The 24,775-nt window shown below is 38.5% G+C and overlaps 1 protein-coding gene across 1 annotated transcript in view; it reads left to right on the top strand.

Moving 5' to 3' along the window:
* LOC124358556 overlaps positions 1-24,775 on the top strand; it is a 69,661-nt gene that overhangs the window by 42,806 nt on the left and 2,080 nt on the right. The window contains exons 4-5 of the mRNA XM_046810858.1: positions 14,151-14,174; positions 15,272-15,398. Coding sequence (XP_046666814.1) covers positions 14,151-14,174; positions 15,272-15,398 — 151 coding nt within the window. The remainder of the gene's footprint in view (positions 1-14,150; positions 14,175-15,271; positions 15,399-24,775) is intronic.

Genomic DNA, 24,775 nt, shown 5'->3' with positions numbered 1-24,775 from the left:
AATTTGTACAAAGTTGTGCTTCACATATTTATGCAGATGACTTTCAGCTGCATTTGGCGTTTGTGTCTGCAAAATTGGAATCAAGTAAATTCTGACCTAATACGCATTTCCACTTGGTCAGTTACAATTTTTTTGAAACTCAAAGTGAGCACAGTCTTTTATGTTGCCCCACATGATCTGACACAAACACTTGACGAAAGTGGGATTGCGGTCGTGGCTCGATGGCAAGGGCTTGACTGTTTGTGATAAAGTGAAGACTCTCAATGTCGTGCTTGACCGTGGTCTTACGTTTTCTGACATGTCACCTACATTTCCCATTGTACTCTTGGCAGATTGAGGGGTCTGTACGAGGTCTGTCCAAAAAGTATCCGACCTTGACGTCTGGCATGAACTGACGTTACTCGGCGGCAACGGCAATCTGGTCCCCTTCAAAGTACTCCCCTCCACAAGCCACTACCTTATTCCAACGCTCCTCCACTTCCGGAAACACTCCTTAAACACATTTTGCGGAATGGCTAACAGGTCCTTCGTCGCATTTTGGTTTATTTGTTCAACATCGTCAAATATTTTTCCTTTCAAAGGAATTTTTAATTTCGGAAATAGCCAGAAGTCACAAGGAGCTATGTTAGGACTGTAGGGAGGCTGTCGTAGTTGATTGATGTCGTGTTTGACCAAAAAATGCGGAATAAGATTTGAGGAATGATCTGGCGTGTTGTCGTGGTGCAGGATCCAGTTACGGCTTGTCCATAGTTCAGGTCGTTTCCTTCGCACTGCATCTCGTAGCCGCCTTAGGACCTCAAGATAATACTCCTTATTCACTGTCTGGCCTCTTGGAGCATATTCGTGATGAACAACGCTGTCCTGGTAAAAAAAAAACTGTCATTATTGTATTGACATTGCTTCGACTTTGTCTTGCTATTTTCAGCCGTTGCTCTTCGCGAGTTTTCCACTGTGAAGATTGAGTCTTTGTTTCAGGGTCGTAGCCATAAACCCATGACTCATCACCAGTAATAACTTTTTTAAATAGCCCTGGGTCACTTTTTATCAAATCCAGATTGTCCTGTGCGATTTCAAGTCGATAGTTCTTTTGGTCTTCTGTCGGCAGCCGAGGAACAAATTTTGCCGAAACACGGTTCATTTTTAAATCTTCGTATAGAATGTTACAAACTGACGAATTTGGTATTCCTAAATCTTCTTCCAGCTCTCAGATAGTCAATCGATGGTTTTCATTAATTGGTGCACGAACACGTTCAACATTTTCAGCGTTTCTGGCCGTTGAAGGCCTGCCAGATCGGTCATCACTCTCCACTGACATGCGGCCATTTTTAAACCGCCTAAACCACTCTTTTGTTTATGTATCGCCCATAGACACGTCACCATAAACTTTCTGTATCATAGTAATCGTCTCTGATGCTGAATGGCCAAGTTTTTGGCAAAATTTAATGCAAATGCGCTGCTCAACACGTTCAGTCACATTGAAATGCGACGCACACACACGGCAGTACTGTAAGTAACAGAGCGCTGTGACTCACTGAGTGACCAGATCGTATTCAATGCCTAATATGGGAAGGATTAGGCTCACCCCTCCCCTCCAATAACCGGTTCGAGCCAGTTGGTTACGCCGCGGCCGCCTACTGTTCGGCGGTCGGATACTTTTTGGACAGACGTCGTATAGATTCGGAATGCTGCTGCCTGAGACTGCAAAGCTTCAGCTCATGCATTCATTATTTCTCTCAGTTCTTTGCTACTTCTATCCCGTATATTGAAACAGCATCTCAAGGGAGGATATAATTAGACTTTAAAATTAAGCAATAAGGTTCATTTTCAATTTAAAGCGCTTTAACTGTGTATTCTCCTTTTGAGAGACTGCTAATGTGCTGTCCATGGAAGTAGTATGCAGAATGCTGACATGTTGCATGATTCACATAGCTCTTATTCTTAAAGAGCCATAGTACTTAAGCTAGAGGCTCTTTTATACCGGGAGGAGGTCTCTGAACGAATCACTCAACAGAACCGTAATCTTCATTTTCTCAAAGTAAAACATGATATCGGGAGGAAGAGCTTTTTATGCTTCAGCCCCAAATTGTTCAATGACCTCCCCTTGCAAGTCAAAAGTGTCGTTTCTTATGAAAACTTTTAACATAAGTTGAGAGATACACTCACAAGAAATCACACGCTTTAAGTAAGAATAGTTAATCTGTAATTTCTTTTTTCACTTTATAAATTAATAGCCGAATTTAGAATAGACAATAGACAATAGACAATATTCTTTATTTGTTGTTTTCTTTAAGAAATACAATTGCGTCAATAGTAGATATAACAAAAACTTAGATTAATATTTCTTGCTTTACAAATATTGATGTGGTATTTATAGAAGATCGAAGAACTCCTTCAATGAATATACAGGTCGTTCCATCAGCCAGTCTTGAAAATGTCTTTTCAGTTCGTTCCCTTTCATGTTCTTGAGATTTTGGTGGTTAGTGCATTAAATGATTTTGCGTCCAATGTAAGAAGGTTTTTTGCTGAATTGCGATGTGTGTGGTGTACAGGGAGAATGTAGTCCGTTGCTCGTCTGGTGTGGTATGAGTGAGCATTTTCATTTCTAGGAAGGTCCATCTGGCTGGTGTAGATGGCGACTGCATGGATGTATAGTGCTATGACAGTAAGAAGCTGCAGGGATTTGAAAGCTTCTCTGCAGCTTTCCCTAGGGCTGAGGGCTATAGAGTGCCCTTTCAGCTTTTTTTCTGGAGTATCAGGATTTTGTTGAGATTGGTTTCAGATGTTCCTCCCCATGAAATTAAGCCATATCTGAGGTGGGGACTCCACTACAGCATAGTATGCTGTCTTTGCCGTCTCCAAACCTCCTATCCACTTCATTCGCTTTACCACATAAGTGCCAGATGAAAAGTTTTTTTGGTCAGATCGCGTATGTGATCTGTCCAGGAGAGGTCAGCATTAATTGTTAGGCCAAGCAGTTTTGCCTTTTTTTCAACTAAAATATTAGGTATTTTTTGGAATCTGCTCTTGTCTTCTGCTAAAATTTATCTGGGTGGTTTTTGGATTGATTTATGACCAGATCGTTTTGAAGGCAGTAGTATGGAGTGATTTTTCTGTTGCTAATGAAAATATCCAAAATTAGATTTTTGTGCTGTGTTATTTGTAAACAAAAGAGTTGTGTCGTCTGCGTACATAATGGTTTCTACAGAATTGTCATTGATAAAACTTGGAAAATCGTTTGTAAAAAGTTATGAACAAAAAGGGGCCTAAAACTGAGCCTTGAGGCACTCCTCTACTTACTGTGAGTTGTCTTGATCTATACACGCATTTACTCCCATTTACATTTTGTTGAATCTCAACTATTTGCTTGCGTCCTTTCAGGTAGCTAGTCACCCAATCTTTCGCCAAGCCTTCAAAACCTAGGGCTGAAATCTTTTTCAAGATAAGATCATAATCTAGACAATCGAAAGCCTTACTGTAGTCTAATAGGACAGCTGATACGTGTTTGTGGTCTTCTAATTTATCTATGACATATTCAATTAGATTAGTGACAGCTGTGGTGGTGGATCGTCCTTTGAGATAGCCATGTTGGTTCTTTGTTATTAGATTATATCTGTCCAGATGTTGTAACATTCTTGAGAGTGCTACCTTTTCTATTATTTTTGAGAAAGTTGGTATTAGTGAAATGGACGGTAATTTTCGGGTTTAGTGATGGATCCTTTTTTGTGCTTTGGGTATATTTTTGATATTTTTAAGGGGGATGGAAACTTGGCCTGAGGAAAACGATTGATTTATTATGGTAACCAGTGGTGGTGCTAGTTGTTTGGCACAGTGTTTTACTAATTTTGAAGGAATTTCATCAATTCCACATGATAATTTAGTTTTCAGGGAAGCTATCACTCCCAAGACTTCTTTAACAGTTGTTGGTGTTAAAATTAGTAATTGACAATTTCTCTTGTGGAAGCAAAATCGGATGAGTTTATGGCTGTGTATTTCAGATGTTCTCTATTTTCGCCTAATGTGGAATCTGCTATTTGGGAAAAGTATTGGTTGAAATGTTTGGCTATTTCGGCGGGGTTGTCTATTATGTTTTCTTCTATCTCCATCTTCAGTGTTGAATTTTCTTTCTGTTGCTTACTTTGCTTTTCTGAGTTTATTATGTCCCAAAACGGCTTTAGACTTATTGTCAGAGTTTAGTGATGTAGTTAGCAGCCATATGTTGTTTTGAGACTCCTAAAGCTTGAGATCGTAGGCTTTCTTTTTTGCTGCCATGGATGTTCTATCATGTTCATTTCTGGTGAGCTGATATCTTTGTAAGGCAATTAGAAAAATCTTCTTTTAGTATTTGGACTCTTGGTCATACTGAACTTTTAGTCTGCCCCTCGGCTTTGCTTTTACTTTTTTTGCTAGGGCATATATGGTCCAATATTTGTCTCACAGTTGTCTGAAATGTTCTGTATTGCCTCTTCAACATCAGGGGGCATTGTGTACCAGTTCCCACTTTTCCATTTCGAATTCCTGTTTTAAGCTATTAAGGTTTTTTATTGAGAAAAATTCTTTTTTGTGTAGCTTCTTTTTTAGGGAAGACTTCTCTTTCCCACTGCAATAGAACAGATTTGGCCAGTGTGTGATCCGACATTCCACCTTGGATCACTGAAAAGTCGACTGCATCTTCAGGTATGTTTGGTACAGATGCAGTCTATTGATGTTGTCGAATGATTAGTAATTCTTGTCGCTGGAAGGGAAGCCGCCTGACTCCAAAAACCAGCAGTTCATCTTCGAAAATAGTATTATTCGTGTTAACAGTTAGCCTGTCTATGTTGATGTCGCCCATTAAGATAAGTAGTTTTGCCTCAGCTGTAAATGAGGTAAGTATATCTGATATAATGTTGATAGCTACATTAGCTTGTCCTCCTGGTGTCCGATAAACCCCTAGAATGTAGAGAGTTTTTTTCTTGATTTTTATCTTTGTTAATGCAGCTTCGCATATCAGTTCTTGACAACTGTTTTGCTATGTTGATTGCTTCTGTTTTTGCGGTTTCTGTTTCCTTAATGTAGATTGCAACTCCTCCCAATCTATGGTCTTTTCTACTGTAGTGTGTAATTAAATTGTAACCACTAATCTTAGTGAGTAATAGTTTATCTGAGTTTAATCCATGTTCAGTAAGTATTAATATGGTTGGATGTAGGTCACTCAATAGAATGGTTTACTCTTTCCACCTTTTTTGATAGTCCTTGAATGTTCTGATGAAAGATGGTGATAGGTTTTTTTCCTTGTTTTTCTTTAAGTGGTGTTTTGGCTTTCTTGTATAATTTCTAAAAAAGTATTTGAAGTATTTCCAGGTACGATATCTGAAGGAGTGCTAGTTAATGGTAGTCTTGGTCATGCTGTCATCTGGTGGCTGTTTGGGTTTGTTTTTCTTGAGATTTTCTCCATATGTTCTTTCAAAAAATCTTCAAAAGTTTTGTCTTTAAGTAGAGTTGCTGTCATTGGGGTTTGTTATGTACTCGAAAGTTTACCGAAAGTTTTTATGTTTGTACGAACTATTGTTTTTTCGGGGTCTGTGTCCATCTGTCTTTGTTCTTGTAATTCTTTATTTTTGGCTATCTGTAGAGAGACACTAAAATAATTTCCTTTCTTTGAACTTGAATTTTTCACAGCCCTATTCAAGCGGTTTGGTGTTTTAACTTGCTTAAACAAAGGTGTTCTATAGTAGGCTTTGCAGGTGTTGTATTAGTTTGGTCATGCAGGTCATGTTGATAGGAATTATTTTGAAAAGTCTTCACTGTTGATTCTAGGTGGTCCTGTCTGCACTTAAGTTTGGTCAGTTCGATCATAATTTGAAGTGTGTCTCTTTGTTTAGTGATATTAGGGTTGTTTGTTTGGGTTTCGGAGTCGATGGCATTAACTTTGATTTCAGTGCAGCCACTGTTATCTGTTCTACTCTGTAGCATTTTAATGGTATTTTCGAGCTGCTGCTTAATTTTCTCTTCAAGTCTGCATATTATTTTTTCTTTACTTAGGTCTTGTTCTTCAAAGGTGTTTTCTAGAGCAGCCTGTAGCTGCTTTTCTTTTGAGAGTTGGTTTTCAACTTCGGTCAATTTTTCAGCTAGCAGGGTGTTTCGGCTGTGTAAGGCTTCATTTTGAGCTTCTAGTTCTTCTATCTTGGCTTGATAGGTTAGCTCTGACAGAGTGTGTTGATCGGTTATCTGTTGTGCCAGTTTGGAGTTCCTTAGAGAATTCAGGTCCTGCTTAAGTTTACAGTTTTCCGCTAGTAGGGCATTGCCTGCTTCGGCGGGCCTGGGAGTGTCAGGGAAGTTTCTAGGTCATCAACGTCATGAAAATGTTGTATCTTAGTATGGACAAACTCAACTAAATCCTTGCTATTGTTTAACATCTCTAGCTCTTGTATTAAACTCTCATTTGTTCTGGAGCTACCTTCAACTCTTTGTGCAGTAATGCTGAGGTCTAGTTCTTCGCAACCTCGGTGATCTATTGTGGCTATTGTCTATTATAGGTTTACTTAGAAGAGAGGTTTTAAAAACTTGTTCTGCTTCTCTAAGGGCCTCGTTAAACTTTTTATTTTTGAAATTGTCCGTTTTTGGGCTTTCCATGAATTAATTTATATTCTGCATACAGGCACATGTCGCTTTGTTTAATGGAGGCAGTAGTATTGTCTCCAAAGAATGTGACACTGTATTTATACAAGGAACCACCAGAGAGTGCAGTTGGCGGCGACCAATAGAATGGACTGGCCTGCGCGACGTTGCCACACAACTGCCGCTGCCGCGCCCGGCACGGCTGGCGCATTGTGGCTGATAAACCGCTGCGCTGTCACAACTAACACTGACACTGAACATTTAAAACTTATCAGTATAATTGAAAAACAATATTTAAAATGCGTTGACAGTTTGCTATATTATATTTAAATTACTTGTATAGTTTATTAATGTTATTACAAACGAACTATCGATTAAAACAAACAAATCGTCCCGTTAGTTAGTCAGAGTAAAGTACTTGCTTATTTCCATACAACTTTTCAGTGATTTTAAACGATTACTAAACACACACAAAATTAATATACATGTTGCTTATATTGGACACTGCATGACGTGTTCCTTGATTAAAAATAATTAAAACAATATAACAAGATAATCAATTTTAAAATTATCGAACAATTATATTTTTAAATTATGAAATAATCAAATTTTCCACTAAATAATTTTTAGGCCTACTATTTTAAAATGAAATACGTTAAAAAGCATGATTGACTTAAATAATATTCTTACCTATTTGCACTTGTATATTATTTATTCGCTCTCAGGCGCGGCAACATCGTAGCCAAAACCTCGGAGTCTTCTTCATTTTCACTTTCTGCCTCACTGCTCACTCGTGTCAGAATTGTCTGCTAAGTTTATAATTATTTGATCTACAACTACAACACTTGTGCGGATACATTCCTTTTCAAAAATCAGCTTGCTGCAAGGCTTCTGCGTGCTGAACTCTTGATTGCCAGTCTTCTTTAGTCACTTTGTCCAGAGCATCATGAAAACAAGTTTCTTCATCAACGTCGGTTATTTTAAATGTCTTTTAATATTACGTGCTACCTCTCCCTTCACTTGAGCCCATACCATTTCAATGGGATTGTACTGGCAGTGATAAGGAGGGGAGCCTGACAACTGTATGTCCCCATTTCATTGGCTAATACGTCGAGTTCATAAGTTTTTTGTTGGGTTTTATATGGGAGAACCCTCATTATAAGTTCTGGTTTCGTTTCTTTCATACAGTATTGTATGTTTTTTCGAGACAGCCAATTTTGAATCTCTTCCTTTCTCCACGATGAATTTGGAATTTTCTTGGCGAGTACTGAGTGGTATGGAGCATTATCCATAACGATGATCGAGCCTTCTTCCAAAATGCATAGCAATTTTTTAAAACCATTTTTCTAAACGATTCAGCGTTCATTTCATCGTGATAGTCCGAACTGGATGATGTCTTAGACCGAAAAAACCCACTTACATTCTTGCAAAAACCCATCTTTTGCCGAACCGACATGACAAATTATTAATCTTCTACCTTTGCCGAGAGGAACCTTTAGTCCACCAGACTCAGTCGTATCCTGCCATATGTATTTTCGAGTATGGTTTTCATTAACCCATGTTTTCATCGAGGTAATATATGGGCCTACAATCACCAGATTCTCTAAGCTCTTACATAGTTCTCAAAAATTTTAAACGAGCCGCTACAATATCATTTCGTTCCAATAAAAACTTTCTACCATCATTGGTTTTCTTATACCTGAAACCAACATGCCTTAATAATCTATTTGTTGAAGTTACCGATCCGTTGTAATCAAGTTTTTGTTTGAGATCCTGCGTGATTCTTTTTGATGTGGGAAATTCCCCTCTGTCATAGTACGAAAGGGACAGTTCGTCTCAAAAACATCTTTTTCAAAGTCGTCAAAGCCTGTTATTTTTGATTTTCGACTTCTTTGTTTTCCTGGCGTTGAAAACTTAATTTCTGATGATGAAGGTCCATCTTCTTCGGCCAGCTTAGCTTCTTTACTTATTTTGTTAACGGTTCTTTCACTTACACCACAGGCCTCAGCACACAGTTTACCACTTTGGCTTAAAGTTTAGAGTTTCTCGGAAATTTGTCAACGACAGTTTTTTGAAAAAGTTGTAAACGTTGTAAATAATACGTCGTTCTCCACTATGTAGGGTTTTTCTCCGCTACCACTCTTACTTCCGGATGGCTGTGCACTTGAACAAAACATCATCACACTCCATTTTGTCCAAATAAGGAATCACAATAACAAGTATATTACAATTGACACTACACAGAAAATAAATCGGTACACTTATAATAGCTACCAATAAACAACACTTAAAAACACGAAAACGTTCATCAACAGTAAAATTCAGCACAAAATAATATACGCGTACTGGAATTGAAGAGAATGCAGTATTTTCAACCGCCACTGGATGAAGCGACAATAGGCACTGGACTAACGGTCAGAGACAGGAAGGAGGAAGGGGCTGTTTCTTGGAAATAGTATGACTCATCTGTCTGGTATTACCACACTGCTGGCTGGTGCGGCTTTTGTTTACAGGTATTTCACCCGTTTTCCTCCACATTTTCACTCGTCTGAATCATCTATTATGTACTGTGTTCAAATTTCATTGGATGTTATAGAAAACCGTTACTTTAGAATTTTATAAGAAAGTGCATTCATATTATAAAAATACTTGTGCTGTATGATTTTTCAACTATGACCAGTTTAAATATTTAAATCACCCACTTGTAATAAAAAAATTTTACATAACACAGATTCAAGACTATTAAATAGCCAGGTAGGAAAAATGCTTTCAAATGGTTATAAATTTATGAGAACCGAAGTGCGTAACAAAACCGTTGCGGCAACAATTCCCATCGTTATATGTACTGAATAATATTTTATGGAAAAGAACATATATTTCAAATGTATTTGATAACTTTCTTACCAAATTGAAAAATACATTTAACATAACATGATTATACTATGCACACATGTAATGCCTTATTATATATCAATGATAATGGCATTATCTAACTGTTAAATACGGAAAATTAACGTTTTTTTGCGGTATTTTTTATGTTTTCTTTTTAATTTATATTTCGGCTAAAGATTTTAATCCTACGATCTTCGTATATGAGTAATATAATACAATAATTTATTTCAATCCATTTTAACCTCAACATGGAAATAAGCTACAGAGATGTACTTTTTTTTAAAATGACCGTAAAATTTACATTTTGTAATACGTAGTTAATTAATTCAAGACAGCTCTAACATTTCTTTCGAGCGTAACGGTTAAGTATTTTAAGAATGCTGGACTCGCGCGGCTTGTGGTTTTACAGCGGGGAACAAGTTTGGCAACGTCGCTCAGCTCTCGTTGGCCGCTCCAAGGTTACGGGCAAAATAGGCTCCTCCCTCAACTGCACTCTCTTGTGGTTTTTCGTATAGTGATATTGTCCAATTTTTTAAAATGTCTTTGTATAACTGCTGGCCAGTAAGGATGGCCTCTTATTTTGGCAAAAACTATAACGCCCACATCATACAAAGTACCATTGTTTGATGCCATTTTCCGGATCTGGGGAAAATTAATTGTTCTGAGTTGTTTTAGGTTATTTTCAGAGAAGTAGAAAAGGAGGTTTGGTAATTGAAAATACTGTTTTTTTATATCTTGGTTTGCCAGACTCCAAGTTGTCAGAATAGGGTTTCAGTCATAATTGTTGTTGTAAGGGTTTAAAAACTTGCTCTTGTAAGGGGAGATAGTCAAAATAGGGGCTTGTATATTAGTGAGACTATCAACAATGTCAAAATTACAGGTTGCAGTTCCTTCAATGGAAGTGAATAGGCAATAACCTGTTACACTTGAGTGCAGTTGTTGCTTCCGTAAGTTGAAGGTGTCTCTTGGTTGTTATTAGTACATTTGTGTGACAAGCAACAATAAGCAGCCAGTGATGGAATGTGCTGGCCTTGCTCAGTCAGCACTGCTCGTCATCAATTTGATGTGGTTTAAACACTTTTTTACAGCGAAATTTAGCAGACTTCTCTGTGTTGTTATGGACTGTTTTTTATTACGAGTTTTGGCAGGCTCCTCTGTGTTTATGGTATTTTAGTGTCAGAAATTTGAAATTTACTGTTTTTTTATTATGAGGTTTGGCAGGCTCCTCTGTGTTAAAACTTTGTTATTTTTTTGAAGTCATAAATTGCAATGGGAACTGTTTTTTTATATAGAGGTTTGTCAGTCTCCTCTTGTTAAGTTTCAATGAGTGTTTGTGGGTTGGCTGTATATTAATGATGATATACAACAATGTCAGATGTATTTAAAAAAAAAAAAAAAATTCTGAGTTTTTCAGTAGTCTGTCAGATGCTAGATCAGTGCCCTACTGGAGAGTGTTTACATTAGTGTTTCTGACAGCATTACCTAAGGTCAGTGTTGTTGACATTGCAGAAGTGCCAATTGTTGCTGAGTTGGGTGATTGATGTTTGTCTTGCTAAGTAGGTCACTCAATGATAGAGCTGTTCTTCACTACAATTGTTTCAATTAAATACTTTTTAACATGCTTATTTTTTTTTGAAGAGAGGATTTTTTTTTTATATATATATATAGATAGCATTAGAGTGATTGATATAGTTGTGTGGAGTAAAGTTATTGAATTTTTAAAGACTTGATCTTAATCCTTTACTTGCTTTGTTAGAGTTCAATATTAAACTTTAGTTTCTTGATAGTGTTTTAAAGTCTTCATGAAGGAATGTTAGCTTATTAACTTACATGTGATCCAAGGTAAGTATTGTGCACAAGTAAATAATATTTTGTTGGATTATTACCACTTAAATACACACTTTTCTTGGAGTTAATTTCATTTCACTGTGACTGTAGATGGTCGGCCATCTTGATTGGTTTTTTTTATAGGTTAATACTGAACCTAATAAATATGTTATCGAGATAACTGCAACACCGTCAGAACAAAAATCAGATATAAAAATATTAAAAAAAAACTATTTTATTTCTCTATAGATAAAGGACGAGTTTTTCAATTTAATAAAACAATGTTTTAAAATTAGTAAAAAGAAAGTCATACCATTCAGCAATCCACAAATTTAGAGTAATGCGCTCACAAAGCACCTTACTAGTGCATTAATCCACCACCCGCTCTGAGGAACTGAGCCACTTCTCTTTTCCTGTCCATTTCACTTACAGGTCCTTTTTTGACAGATAACTTGTCAGTTACATAAGTAATTTTGGAATTTTTATAGGCCTACACACTCAAACACATGGCACAAAATTAATTAATTAAAAGTTCACCTAGGCGGGTTGTCAAAGTTAAAATGGTTAAGAATATGGAGAGAGACATGACAGTAACGGCCAAGTTCAGCGTTGTGCACGAACTGGTTGGTTTGTTGACTTACATTTCCCTGGTCAAGACGTCTTCTTCGTTATCTGTCATCATGGTGGTTGGATAAGTCTGGTAAAAATAGAATAAAATATTGTTTTAAAGGCAAAAACTCACTTTATTCCTCGACATAGTCTCTTTGCTAGACTATACACTTGGTCCAGCGAATTACCAATTTTATCAACCCATCAGCAAAGTAGGCTATGTCAAACTCTGCAAAATAGTCTGTCACAGCGGCGGACACTTCCTCATTCGATAAAAGTTTCTTCCTACCAAGCTACATTTTCAAGTTTAGGCATAAGAAGAAGTCACAAGTCTGGAGAATAGGGTGGATGAGGAACCAATCAAATCCCAAGTCGAGTGCTTTTACCATTGCGAAAGCTGCTGTGTGAGCTGGAGCATTGTCTTGGTGAAACAGCATCTTCCTGTTTCAAACTATTCAGCTGAGCAGTATAATAGGGCCCAGCTATGGATCTTCCTTCTTCCAAATAATCTATCAGGATTATACCTTGGGAATCCCAAAAAACAGTGGCCATCACCTTTTCAGCTGACAAAACAGTCTTCGTCTTCTTTGGTGCACTCTCCCCACTCTTCTCTTCGTCCATTGTTGGGCTGTTGTTTGGTCTCTGGAGTGTAATGGTGGATCCTAGTTTCATCCACAGTTATGAACCTGTGCAAAGTCCTGTGGATTGCACCTGAAAAGTGTGAGATTCTTAGTAGAAATGTTCTTTAGTTTTCATTATCAGTCCAAGTGAGCAGGTACGGCACCCAAGGCGCTCAGAGCTTCTTCATGGCCAGTTTTTCATGGAGGATGCAATGCACTCATTCGGTTGAGATGCCTACGATGTTAGCTATCTCGCAAACTGTTAATCTTCAATCTTCCATTACCATATCATGCATCTTATCGATGGTTTCCTGTGTGGTGACTTCAACGGGCCTACAGGAGCATGCTTCATCTTCTGTGCTTCTCCGACCACGTTTAAAACTCATTGAACCAAAGTAAATGGTCTTTAATGTTGGTGCAGAACCCACATGGACTTCATCCAACTCGGATTTGATCTGTACAGCTGTCCAATCCTTCAAATGAAAATGTTTAATGACCACACGAAATTCGTTTTTTTTTTCAATCTTAAGGAACTAACTATGCAGTTACCACTTCAGCTGGCTGCCAACAATCAACTCATAACAGCTGCCATTCAAAATTTGCTGTAATATCCGTGGAAACATCAGGCTTACCAACAACAGTGCAGGTTCTGGAAATTTCCCGCTCTTTGATACAAATTTGCCAGACTTATTACACCACCCTCGTACATCTCACTCGAGTCAACTGCATTGTTTATATTCCTATTATTGAAGTTCTGTCATAAGTGGGAACCTACCACCTATTCTTTCATTTAAAATATTGTTCTCACTTTTACAATGGCCTTTATATATTTCTATGAGTTCTAAATATATTTTAAATCTTTTTCCTATGTGGCAATGATGCAATATTTGCAAATTATCTTCTATGCTTGTATAAAAATGGTTGTAATTATTCAGGTGCTCAGCGAATTTAGACTGTCTGTGTTTTATCAAGGGATGAAATGTGCTCTTTAAATGCTCTTCCTATTTGACCTATGTAAAAATGTTCACAGTCAATGTTCAATATATAAACACTTGAACTGGAATAATTATCTGGTTTATCAATCGTCGGTTTAATTTTGTCCTGCAATTTGTTACTGGTTCTTTATGACACTGATAACCCATGTTTTAATGGTAATTTTTTTCATAGTACGAATGATGCAAAACCTGTTTTCAGTTCTATTCTAGGACATACTTCAGTAATCAAATCTCCAAAGTACTTAATGCTCCATACCTACTTGTAGTCTTATGTGTCTTTCTCAAACCTTGTGTAGGTTACTAGATACAGCAAAATCCTATGTGTTTTTATGTATAGACAACCTCATAGGTGTCTAGAAGCACATCATTTACTTCAATAGTCAAGATATTTCAATAAAATAGGGGATTGGTAAAGCGGTTAGTTTATAGAAAGTGGCTGTAGCTTGACACGAGGCAACAATAATCTCTCATCCTCATTTATCCTGAATATCCTGTCACTCTAAAAGTTACACAGAAGGCCTTTTAGGTTTAAGTTCATTAGATATTTACACAGTTTCTTTTCCAAGAAGAAAAAATTCTGATAATACTCATCACTTGTATTGTGTTACAGGACATTTATGGAGTGATGGGGGGGGTGGGGGGGGGGGGGGGTGGGGGGGGGGGGGGGTGGGGGGGGGGGGGGGTGGGGGGGGGGGGGGGTGGGGGGGGGGGGGGGTGGGGGGGGGGAGAAAGAACAAGATATCCTGCCTTAATCGTCTCACGGAGGGTGGGGTAAGGTTGAGAAGGTTCAGGATATTGGGATACGTTTCGTTGTGAGGGATATAATATGTTGCGGCGAGGGGTAGGTGATGCGCGGACTGGATGTTGCCACCGGGTAGTTTGCGATTTTGATTCGTTCCATTCCATCCGGGTTATTCTGACGACATCAGTTACGTAAACTAGGTTTAAGTTTCCTTCCTTTTACACTCATCTAGATTGCATTCATGAGCAAGCTTCCCTACCTGAATAAATCGATAACCCTTTGAAGAGTTTCAGCGGTACTATGGGGTTGAACTGACTACTTGAAATTGATCTAAAGAATGAAGGTCATCTTCAGTAGTTGTTTCGAATTGTTTTTACTATCAACTCGCTTCCACCAGAAACATGTCTCCATCTCACGACAAGTTTCTTAATGGGAGTTTTGGCTGGCCTCCTGCTCCTACAATTGCCTTGGTTAATAAAGGAAAGGGGCTAGCTTTGGATAGAAGGGTTTCTTTTCATCCTCTCGACTTGATAAAACTAGGATAATCAGTGGAGTGTTTTGCTTTGCCATATGGCCTCGTCAATTTTGGTCTATATACTTCTTTGTTTGCCGTGTCCCTCCTTCTTGCATGGAGTTCGGGTGGATGGTCTTTTTCCAGATTACACTTTCGCTAATCTCTGTTTTACTACACTGTGCCTTGGAGTTGTGGGAGGTATCCATAGAAAGTTTAACCAGCGCTTTTCGGGAAGTGTGTGGAGAGGTGCGGGCTCGAAACACCAGGAACGGGACCGTGCCCTCGGGTTCCTTGTATACAAAACAGGAACCCCTACCCCTAACCCCCAGTTCCCCGGGGGGGCCTGGTGGTTAAGACTCGTTTAACCGAGACGGGAATTCGCGGCACGACTCGGGCTCGCACGTAGCAGCAGAGACTCCGACATCTCTGCTCACTGCACACTTCCTGACCAAGGACTGACGTGGGCTGGTCTCAGATCCGTATCGTCACTGACGCGTCGGCAGCGCAAGCGCACATCAGCCCCAGCACACTAACAAGAAGGCACTCCTTGGTTAGGGCTGGGGCACTCCCAGCGGGTGACGAAGCGGAACAGTCGGAAAGGAGTGAGTAGGGATGGATAGGATTAAGGATACGGGAAAGGATGGGGAAGGCAGTTTTAACGTCATACCCAGGACGTCCGAGGGAGGTAAAACATTACGGTGGTCTGACATGTAAGTACTTCTGGAATTTACATCCCTCCCATGTTCATCTATCCCCGGAAGCGGATGTTTTCTTAAGTTGGAAAAAGGAGGATCAGCTTAGGGCCATATATAGATGTTCAATAAACGAATGGTCAAACGAAGATTCTTTCAATGATTGACTTAAGCACAAATAGACCCCGTGCTATTAATAATGGACAACCACGGAAGTCACATCTCTATAGATAGCTATGAGTTTTGTAGAGCTATTTATATTCACGTAGTTTCTATACCACCATACCCACGTCAACAAAAATTGCAGCCTTTAGATTTGGCTATTACGGTCCTCTCAAGAAGGCATTCAACATTCTGTATGGACAGGATCTAAATGGCTGCGAGAAGATATCAGTTTATTATTGCTTCGATCTTCAATGAAGCTTACATTAAACGTCGCGATTATGGTGAAGGGCATATCAGGATTTGGTGCAGCAGGGATCTTCCCGTACAAACGAGGAAAAGTTATGGATTTTATCTCTCAGGATACAATCCCAAACTGGAAAGAAATCAACATTCCATTATTATGACGTCCACACCCATGACAAATGTATTGAAGGAAGCACAGAATAAAAAGAGTCATTAAAGATATGAAAGCTAAGTGTAGAATCGAAAAGGTAATTGATGACACAAAGATTGTTCCAAAAACTTAAACTTTTGAAGAAGTCAGGTCATGTCGAGGGTAAAACTCAAAATTAAAATCAAGCATCACCAAATGCAAGGGCCACATCCAAAGTCAAAAAAGAAGGAAAAGGTGCAGCAGACAGATTTCTTTTGAAGAAAACGTTTTCAAAAGAAGAAATAGATGAGTCAACGTTATGCGACGACGATGAAATAGACGAGGGAATAGATTTTATTTTCCAGACAGTGAAATGTGTTTAGTCAGCGGGGAATATGGCATTAAAACTGAACTGTGGTATCGGTGTGTAATTTGTGGGAAGTGGGCACATGCAGGTTGTAGCAGCTATGATTCTCCCTAAAAACTACATTTGTGATTTTTTGTTCTACTTTTTAAAATGATTTGTTTTCTTTATCTATAGTCATCCCATACTATTATAAGTATCACACATATAAAAATTATTTGTTTTCTTTTCATACTTATTTGTCATATTTCTTTATCTATAGTCATGCCATACTATTATAAGTATCATATGAGCCGGTGAGAATAAAAGTGGCGTAAGTAAAAAAAAAATGAAATATGAGTTAAGTCCATTTTTGGGAAACCTTTGACATACAAGTGTTTAGAATGAAAGTGACTTAGGTTATTAGTTCACTAATCTTCCACTGGGAGCAGCACTAGTTTTTACTTCTAACAGAACATGTGTTTGGTTGAGAGTGAAAGTGAAGTAAGTCAATGTTGAATGTTGTTTGTTTTGTTGCTTTTGAGTGTTGGGCGTGGTAAAGCATGTATATTTGGAAAAATTAATGACAGATTGTAAATATTTGAAGGTATTTAAGTGTATTCAATAACGTATTATTGCAAAAACATTATATTATTATTGACTTTATTGCTTACAGACATTTGTTCTAGAAATTGAGGTTATATAAGTAATGATTACTAGTTCTTAATTTTGGTTATTTTTATGTATGAGTTTCTAATACAATAGGACAATGACTAAAAAACTATTATTATTATTATCATTTTCTTATCTTAGTCATTAATATAATGTAAAACCTTGTAATTTGATGATTTTAAGTTTAGAGCAAATTAAAATACTGCTGTTATTATGAAACCAGTTAAAATAAAACTGTTTTTATTAAAATAAAAAAGCAAACAAACACAGTCAGCTAAACGGATTGCGAAGTAAGAATGAAATATTTAGTATTTGATCTCAAAGTGTGTGTCTATACAAATATGGTAGAGGAAGTGGTGCAAATGTGGAAACGTGTTGGTAATGTGGAAAGCCTAACTTGAAGAGCTTGTGAGAGAGGTGCTGCAGACTAGCGGTTGACTGCATCAACTTCTTACTCTCTTTCTTTAACAAGCCTGTAGGAGCTCTGGTAGTCACCTCGTGGTTCATTGTCAGTGAAGCAGGTGTTTGAAGTTTTTTCTAGATTTTTCAATCATTAAGGGTAAATTCTAAAGTTTGTTTTATCACATAGTCTAAAAAGATATTTATTAGTGCTTAGGCAATAATTGTTAAGTAAAACATTCGCTACAATCTGGTGCAACTAACTAAACTCCTAGCCTAAAAATGTGGCGTAGATTTAACTTCAAAATTCAATATGGCGATGCTGGTAATATGGAAACACAACATAGTGGGAAATGTGGAAACGCTTCCACATTTCCCTCATAAATTGGTTGTGTCTACTACATTTCCTTTGCATTGTTTCAGATGCCGAGGAAAGTTATTGGCCGCAATCCTTTCCCAAGATTGGGAATTCCCCAACCTATGATTGAAGCAATTGTTTCAGTAAGAGAAAAGAAGATGGGTCTGAGAAAAGCTGTGAAGCTTTTACAATGTTCCTCAGACGTCTTTACAACGATTTGTCAATAGCGATAAAACACCAGAGGAGTGTGTAAACCTCAAAGTTGGGCGAAAGTCTGTTTTACCTGCTCATTTGGAAACACAGCTGGTTTGAATATTTAAATAGAAATGGATGATCGTTTTTTTATGGCTTAAGAAGAGATTATGTAAAAAGACTAGCCTACCAATTAGCTGTTAGAAACAATATTCCACGCCCCCTTTTTAAAATGAAACTGCAGGCAGAGCCTGGTTTGACTTGTTCATAAGACGTCACAAAGAGGGGCTCACTATACAGAAACCAATCGGGACCTCATATTCTAGAGCAAATGGCTTTAATAAGGATGCTGTTGATAAGCATTTTAATATTTTAGAAGCTGTGTATGATAAACATCCTTACCCAAGTGACAGGGTGTTTAATGTTGATGAAACGGGGCTATCTGTTGTGCAAAGTAAGATACCACATGTTGTGGAATTAAAAAGGAAAAAGGCAAGTGGGGGCAATCACGTCAGCAGAGCGGGGTTCCCTCGTTACAGTAATTTGCTGCATGAGTGCCGGAGGAACTTTTGTACCCCCTGTGTTAATCTTCTCCAGGAAAAATATGATGATGCTCTCATGAGAGGAGCGCCACCAGGAGCACTTGGCAGATGCCACTCATCAGGATGGATCCAAACAGATCTATTTACAGAGTGGTTTAACCACTTTCTTCAAAAAAACACACCCGACTGTTGAGTCCCCTGTGTTGTATAGTAACATTATTTTGTAATCATATTAGTATGTAAGAACATGTAGCCATGATTGTATGTATTATTTAATGTGTACCAATAACTAGAATAGTTTTAGCGTGAGAAGAGTAGACGTTAGATAAGTAATAGATATACAGGGTGCGGCAGTCAATCCCGCATTTATAAATAGCGCGCAGGAGCGTAGGAGTGGTGGGGGCCGAGCAGCCAAGGTCACCATTGTGTTCTCCTATTCATAGCATTTCAGTAGACATGGAGCCGTGGACTAAGCAACAACGTTCGTTTGCCGTGAAAGCTTTTTATCAAAGTGGTAGCTATGTAGCCGCTATGCGTAGTTTCCGAGCGCATTTTCAAATTAATCGCAACAGATCAGTGCCTTCGGTAAACGCAATTAAGTTGTGGGTCGAAAACTTTGAAAATATTGGTGAAACGACAAGGAAAAGAGGTGGCAGTGCGAGATCAGTGCGAACTCCAGAGAATATTGAACGCGTTCGAATTGCTGTGGGAAGAAGCCCTCGGAGATCAGCGCGTCGACAGAGTACGGCACTTGGAATTTCTGACAGAACCGTCAGAAGAATTTTGAGGTTACATTTACATCACCATCCTTACAAAATTCAAGTGGTTAACGCTTTGAATGAGAATGACTTTGATGCTCGACTGAGTTTCTGTAACCATTTTTTGGAAATGATTGAAGAAAATGGTGAGCTTGTTCACAACCTCTGGATGAGTGACGAGGCGCATTTTCATTTATCGGGATATGTGAACAAACAGAACTTTAGGTATTGGAGTGACCAGAACCCGCAACAATTACATCAAAAACCTCTCCATTCATCTAAGGTAACAGTTTGGTGCGCAATGTCCTCGTCGGGTATCATAGGCCCTTATTTTTTTGAAAACGAAAGAGAGCAATCTGTTACCGTGAATGCTGAGCGCTATTCGACAATGTTAAGGACATTCTTCATTCCTCAGCTTCGGCAACATGAAGTGAATGAAGAAACATTGTTTCAACAAGATGGAGCAACAAGTCACACAGCCCGCGTGAGCATGAATGTTTCTTAACGGAGTTTTCCCAAACCGAGTGATTTCCCGCAATGGCCCGATTCCGTGGCCACTAGACTGAGGTCTGGTTCACTAGACCTCACTGCGTGTGATTTTTTCTTGTGGGGTTACCTAAAAAGTAAAGTATACGAAGAAAGACCTCATACTGTTGGTGAACTGAAGGCAAGAATCCGGCTAGAAATTGAGAGAATTCCTCAGCCTATGCTTCGTGATGCCTGCGCGAATGCCGTACTCGGGAAGGCCGCCATCTTGCTGATGTTATTTTCAAACAGTGATTATTTTCAATGTTTCTTAAATGCTTTTTAATGTAGAAAACTATTTTATGAATATAATTTTGATATCTACCTCCGTTTATTTTTTACACCTATTTCAAAAATGCGGGATTGACTGCCGCACCCCTGTACAACATTATCATTAACAAATTGTCACTGCTCACACAGCAATCTACAGATCATTGGCACTTTGGACAATGATATGTAAAGAGCGATAATCGCTCTTAATAGGTTGTGTTATTTAAGCCCTGCGAGGCGCAGCAGTAATGATCAGTCTCCGCAGACTGCACAGTGAGGAACGGTCACGGTGTTGGGATCAGTCTCCGCAGACTGCACAGCGAGGAACCGGTCGCGGTAGTAGGCAGAATAGTTAGATGTTGGAATTGTTAAACATAAGTACCACAAAGTATAGTGTTAATAGTTTATTCTCAGTAGTAATTTTATACAGGTGTTTTCATTTTACATGTTGTGAACAGAGTTGTGCCAAGTGACTACTTTCAATAAACTTATTTTTAACCCGATGTACCGAGTCATCTCTTGAATTCCTACTCTTCAAGGTGAAAATTGTTACGGGTTATCTTGCCACTCGGGTAGCCCGCTAACCGTCCCCGCAACACCTGTCCTGTTAATTTTCGATGGGCACAACACCCATACAAGGAATGTTGAAATAATTGATCTAGCTCGTAAAAATCATGTGACGATTGTCAGCATTCCCCCCACAAACATCCCACAAAACCCAACCTTTTAGATAAAACATTTATGTGACCGTTGAAAAGTTACTATAGTGAATTTGTGCGTCAGTTTTTTGTGACACAACGATCGGCCTGTAGGCTCTTATGACATCGCTGAAATTTTTGGTAAGGCTTACATGCAATGCAAAACAGGACTTATTGCTGCTACTGGATTTAAAGTTACAGGAATACAACCTTGTGACCGCACTGTTTTTAAAAATGTGGATTTCCTACCTTCAGAACCTTTTCCCCAAACTGGAACAATTCAAAATACAGATGTAAACATTCAGTCTCCAAAATCTACCACTCTTCAGGTTGGTGATAATCCTTCATGCACGCCCATTCCTGCTTCTCAAAAATTGTCGGGATGATGGAGTAACCAGACAACCCTTTTCGGCCCAGTGATATCGATCTACAAGAAGCTGGCCCTTCAAATCAACCTGCTCGCTGTGTTTCTCCTAGAGATATAATGCCAATACCTGGGTTAAAGCAGAAAACTTCAAATAGAGGAAGAAAACCATCTTCGTCTGCAGGAATTCAAGCTCTCCCTATAAAACAGAACTTGAAAAAGCTCTGAACAAGTAAAAAAAAAAAAAAATACTTTCAAAAGGGAGAGGAAAAAGATCAACAACACAAACCTTGCAAAAGAAAACTTCAACTTGAAGAACAGTCAGGAAAAACTTTGAACAAATCTGAAAAAATACTTCCAAAAGGGAAAGATCAACAACTCAAAGCTTGTAAAAGAAAACTTGAAATTTAAGAAAACTCAGAAACCTATTCAATATCATCAGGGGAATCAGTTATGGAGATGTCCTGTGGGTGAAATGCCAGCAGAAGAGGATGACGCTATATGCATTTTTTGTGGAGAGGCTTTTTCATGTGATGTTCGAGGGGAACTTTGGGTTAAATGCTTACTTTGTGAGTCATGGTGCCATACTCTGTGCGCTGGTTGTGAAAGTGAACATTACATTTGTGACTTTTGCAAGTGAATATTTTATTCTTCAGTTTTTCTGAAGCCTTTGTGTTATTTTGTAATGTATAATAAATACATGGGATCTTTTCCGTTATGTGTCAGCAATTTCTATTTATTGTCTATGAGGCAAAACTGAGTGGAATTCACTTTGTAATGGAAGAAATAGGTATTTTTAGATAATACAAACTGCCGACAGTAGTTATAACCGGTTGGACTTTGCCCGTCTGGACAAGATAACGAGGCGGCGCGATAACGGAGCCACGGTAGCGGTGCAGTCAGTTCCTGCTCTTGCCTGTGCGTGTATTGTTGTCCTGTTTAGTCGCCTTAGTGTGTTTAATGCTGTGTAATGAATTTTATCCAGTTGGTTGAAAGTTGTAAAAATGAAGAAGACGCTGTGTCGTTTTTCCAGAAAAAAAGGATTGTTACACAATCCACGTAAATGTGCGAACGGACATGAAATGAAATTATATTTACAAAATCGATTCCGTTGGGTTTGTAATAAAACAACGTGCCGCGAGTACAAACAATTGCGTCAAGACACATATTTCACCGGCTCAAAGTTACCTTTTCGAACAGTTCTGTTTTTCATATATTGTTGGTCACAAGAATTGACGTCGACAAAATTCTGCGAAAAAGAACTTGGTATAAATCATGGAACTGCGGTGGACTGGAACAATTACATGCGTGAAGTGACCGCGAGTCACTTGGTACAAAACCCTATTGTAATTGGCGGACCTGGCCTGACGGTTGAAATTGACGAAAGTTTATTTGCTCGCCGGAAAAATAACGTCGGTCGTGTTATTCCAGAACAGTGGGTTTTCGGTGGAATCTGTAGAGAAACTGAAGAATGTTTCTTGGTTGCCGTCGAAAATAGATCAGCCACAACAATTAATTCCAATAATTAAAAACTACATTCGAAGTGGAACGACAATCATTTCAGACGAATGGAAATCATATAAACAATTGTACAAACACGGTTATGAACATTTTACTGTTACTCATAAATACAATTTTGTTGATCCGGAGACAGGTGCTCACACACAAACGGTTGAAAGTAACTGGCGGCTTGCAAAACATCGGAATAAAGTTCAGTGCGGTACGCGGCGCTCTATGATTGACTCATATTTGTGTGAATTTTTGTGGCGTCGCCGAAATCGTGATAAAGACTTATTTGAACAAATTATTAGTGATATTGTCGCCTACTGGCCTCCAGAATAAAGGTATGTGGTATTTGTTTTATTACAAAGACATAGAAATAATTTTTAGAAATTGCTGACACATAACGGAAAAGATCCAATACATGTTCTAAAATATTGTTTTTCCAGTATTTTTAACCAGAAAACAAATGTTCCCACATTACCAGCACATTTTAGACATCGTATGAAAGGGTCAATTTTTAATTAACAATTATTGAGTGAAGTGATTAAAACGTAGCAACTTCATAGTAGACACTACAGTGTAGTGATAGCTTTATCTCAAAACTGGAGTGATAAAACACGCGCTAACACTCCGTAGTTGCAACTACCCTATTCTATAAAAATTGGAGATACAACTACGGGTAGATACAACTCTAGTGTAGATGCAGCTACTTTTCATGTTCAGACTTGTTTCCCCCACTCCGCACTCTTCCAGTCTGCAGCGGTGAAGTGCGGCGCAGGCCATACAGACAACTCACGTGCCGTTTCTGAGTCGTGTTCCTGTTACCACTCGTGTTTCTCTTGCTTATCCTGTTTATAGGTATCATGACATCATCTGAAGATGAAGGAGACGTTGATAAGAAATTGGTTGCGGATAGGGAGCTATTTGTAAAAATATTATCAGAAAATACTGTGTTGTTGGAAAAAGTCAAGGGTTCCCAAAGTCTTATTAGAAAAGAAGAAAGCGTGGGAAACCTTGTGTTCTACGTATTCCCAAACTACAGGAAATGAAGTAAAATGCTACTCAAATGAACAAAATGCTCCAAAATATGAAAACAAAAATAAAAAAGAAATCTGATGTGAAAGCTACAGGAAATAAAAAAATTAAACTACGTGAGTGGGAAAAAATGCTTTTGGCATTATTGGGTGAGGCTGACAATGTCACTGTTTGTTAAGTTTCTGGTCATGATGGGATCTTTGGGAACGAAAGAACTGATGCTCTGGCCAACTAAAGATCAGTATCCAATATGATGAGAACATAACAGTTCTGTGGCATTTTTAGGTTTTGAATCTCTTGGGGCTCTCGAAGTGGTTCACGCTGAACATGAGAGAAGGTGGAGGCTGCATCCGGGACTAAGAATGAGCAGAATGGTTCTACAGCCACCTTCATCAGAGTGACGTCTAACCTTCTCTAATTAAGTAGATCAGGTTTCTTCTCCTGATGGTAGTTAAAAGATACGAAAGTTAGAGAGGAGTTTGTAAATAACATTAGAGGAACAATACCCAAGGGGAAGGTCAAAACAGGAGAGGAGGAATGGACAAATTTCAAGAATGCTATAGTCAAAGCTGCAGAAGAAACGTGTGGACGAACTTCAGGTAAAAGAAGGGATAAAGAGACCCCTTGGTGGAATGAAAGAATTGCTGAAGCAGTAAAAAACAAAAATAAAGCTTGGCGAGAATGGTTTAAGGATAGGTCAAACGAAAAGAGGGACAAATGGAAGAGACTTGCAAGGGCATCAGCAAAGATGATGAAGGAGGCAAAGGAGAGGACATGGAAGGATTTTGAAGAAAAACTGAAGGAAATAACTTCCAAGGAAATAAGATTTTTTATGGGGTGATAAGGAACAAGACGAAACCTAAAGAAATAATGACTAAGGTGGTGGATGTTTTCAGGGAAATCAAATAGGATGAGAAAGAGGTTTTTGAAGACATGGAAAGAGTATTTTAAGGAACTACTGGAACAGAAAATGAAGAGGAAAGAAGACATATGACAGAGGAGACAGAAGATGAGCGGTTAAAGAGATGAAAGAGGGGAAATCTGCGGGAATAGACGAGCTGACAGCTGAGATGATAAAGGCGGCGGGACC

The sequence above is a fragment of the Homalodisca vitripennis genome, chromosome 3 (genome assembly GCF_021130785.1).
Source record: "Homalodisca vitripennis isolate AUS2020 chromosome 3, UT_GWSS_2.1, whole genome shotgun sequence".
NCBI classification, from domain to species: Eukaryota; Metazoa; Arthropoda; class Insecta; order Hemiptera; family Cicadellidae; genus Homalodisca; species Homalodisca vitripennis.
Note: the sequence above shows the minus strand (reverse complement) of the source record. Positions and strands in the feature narration are given on the sequence as shown.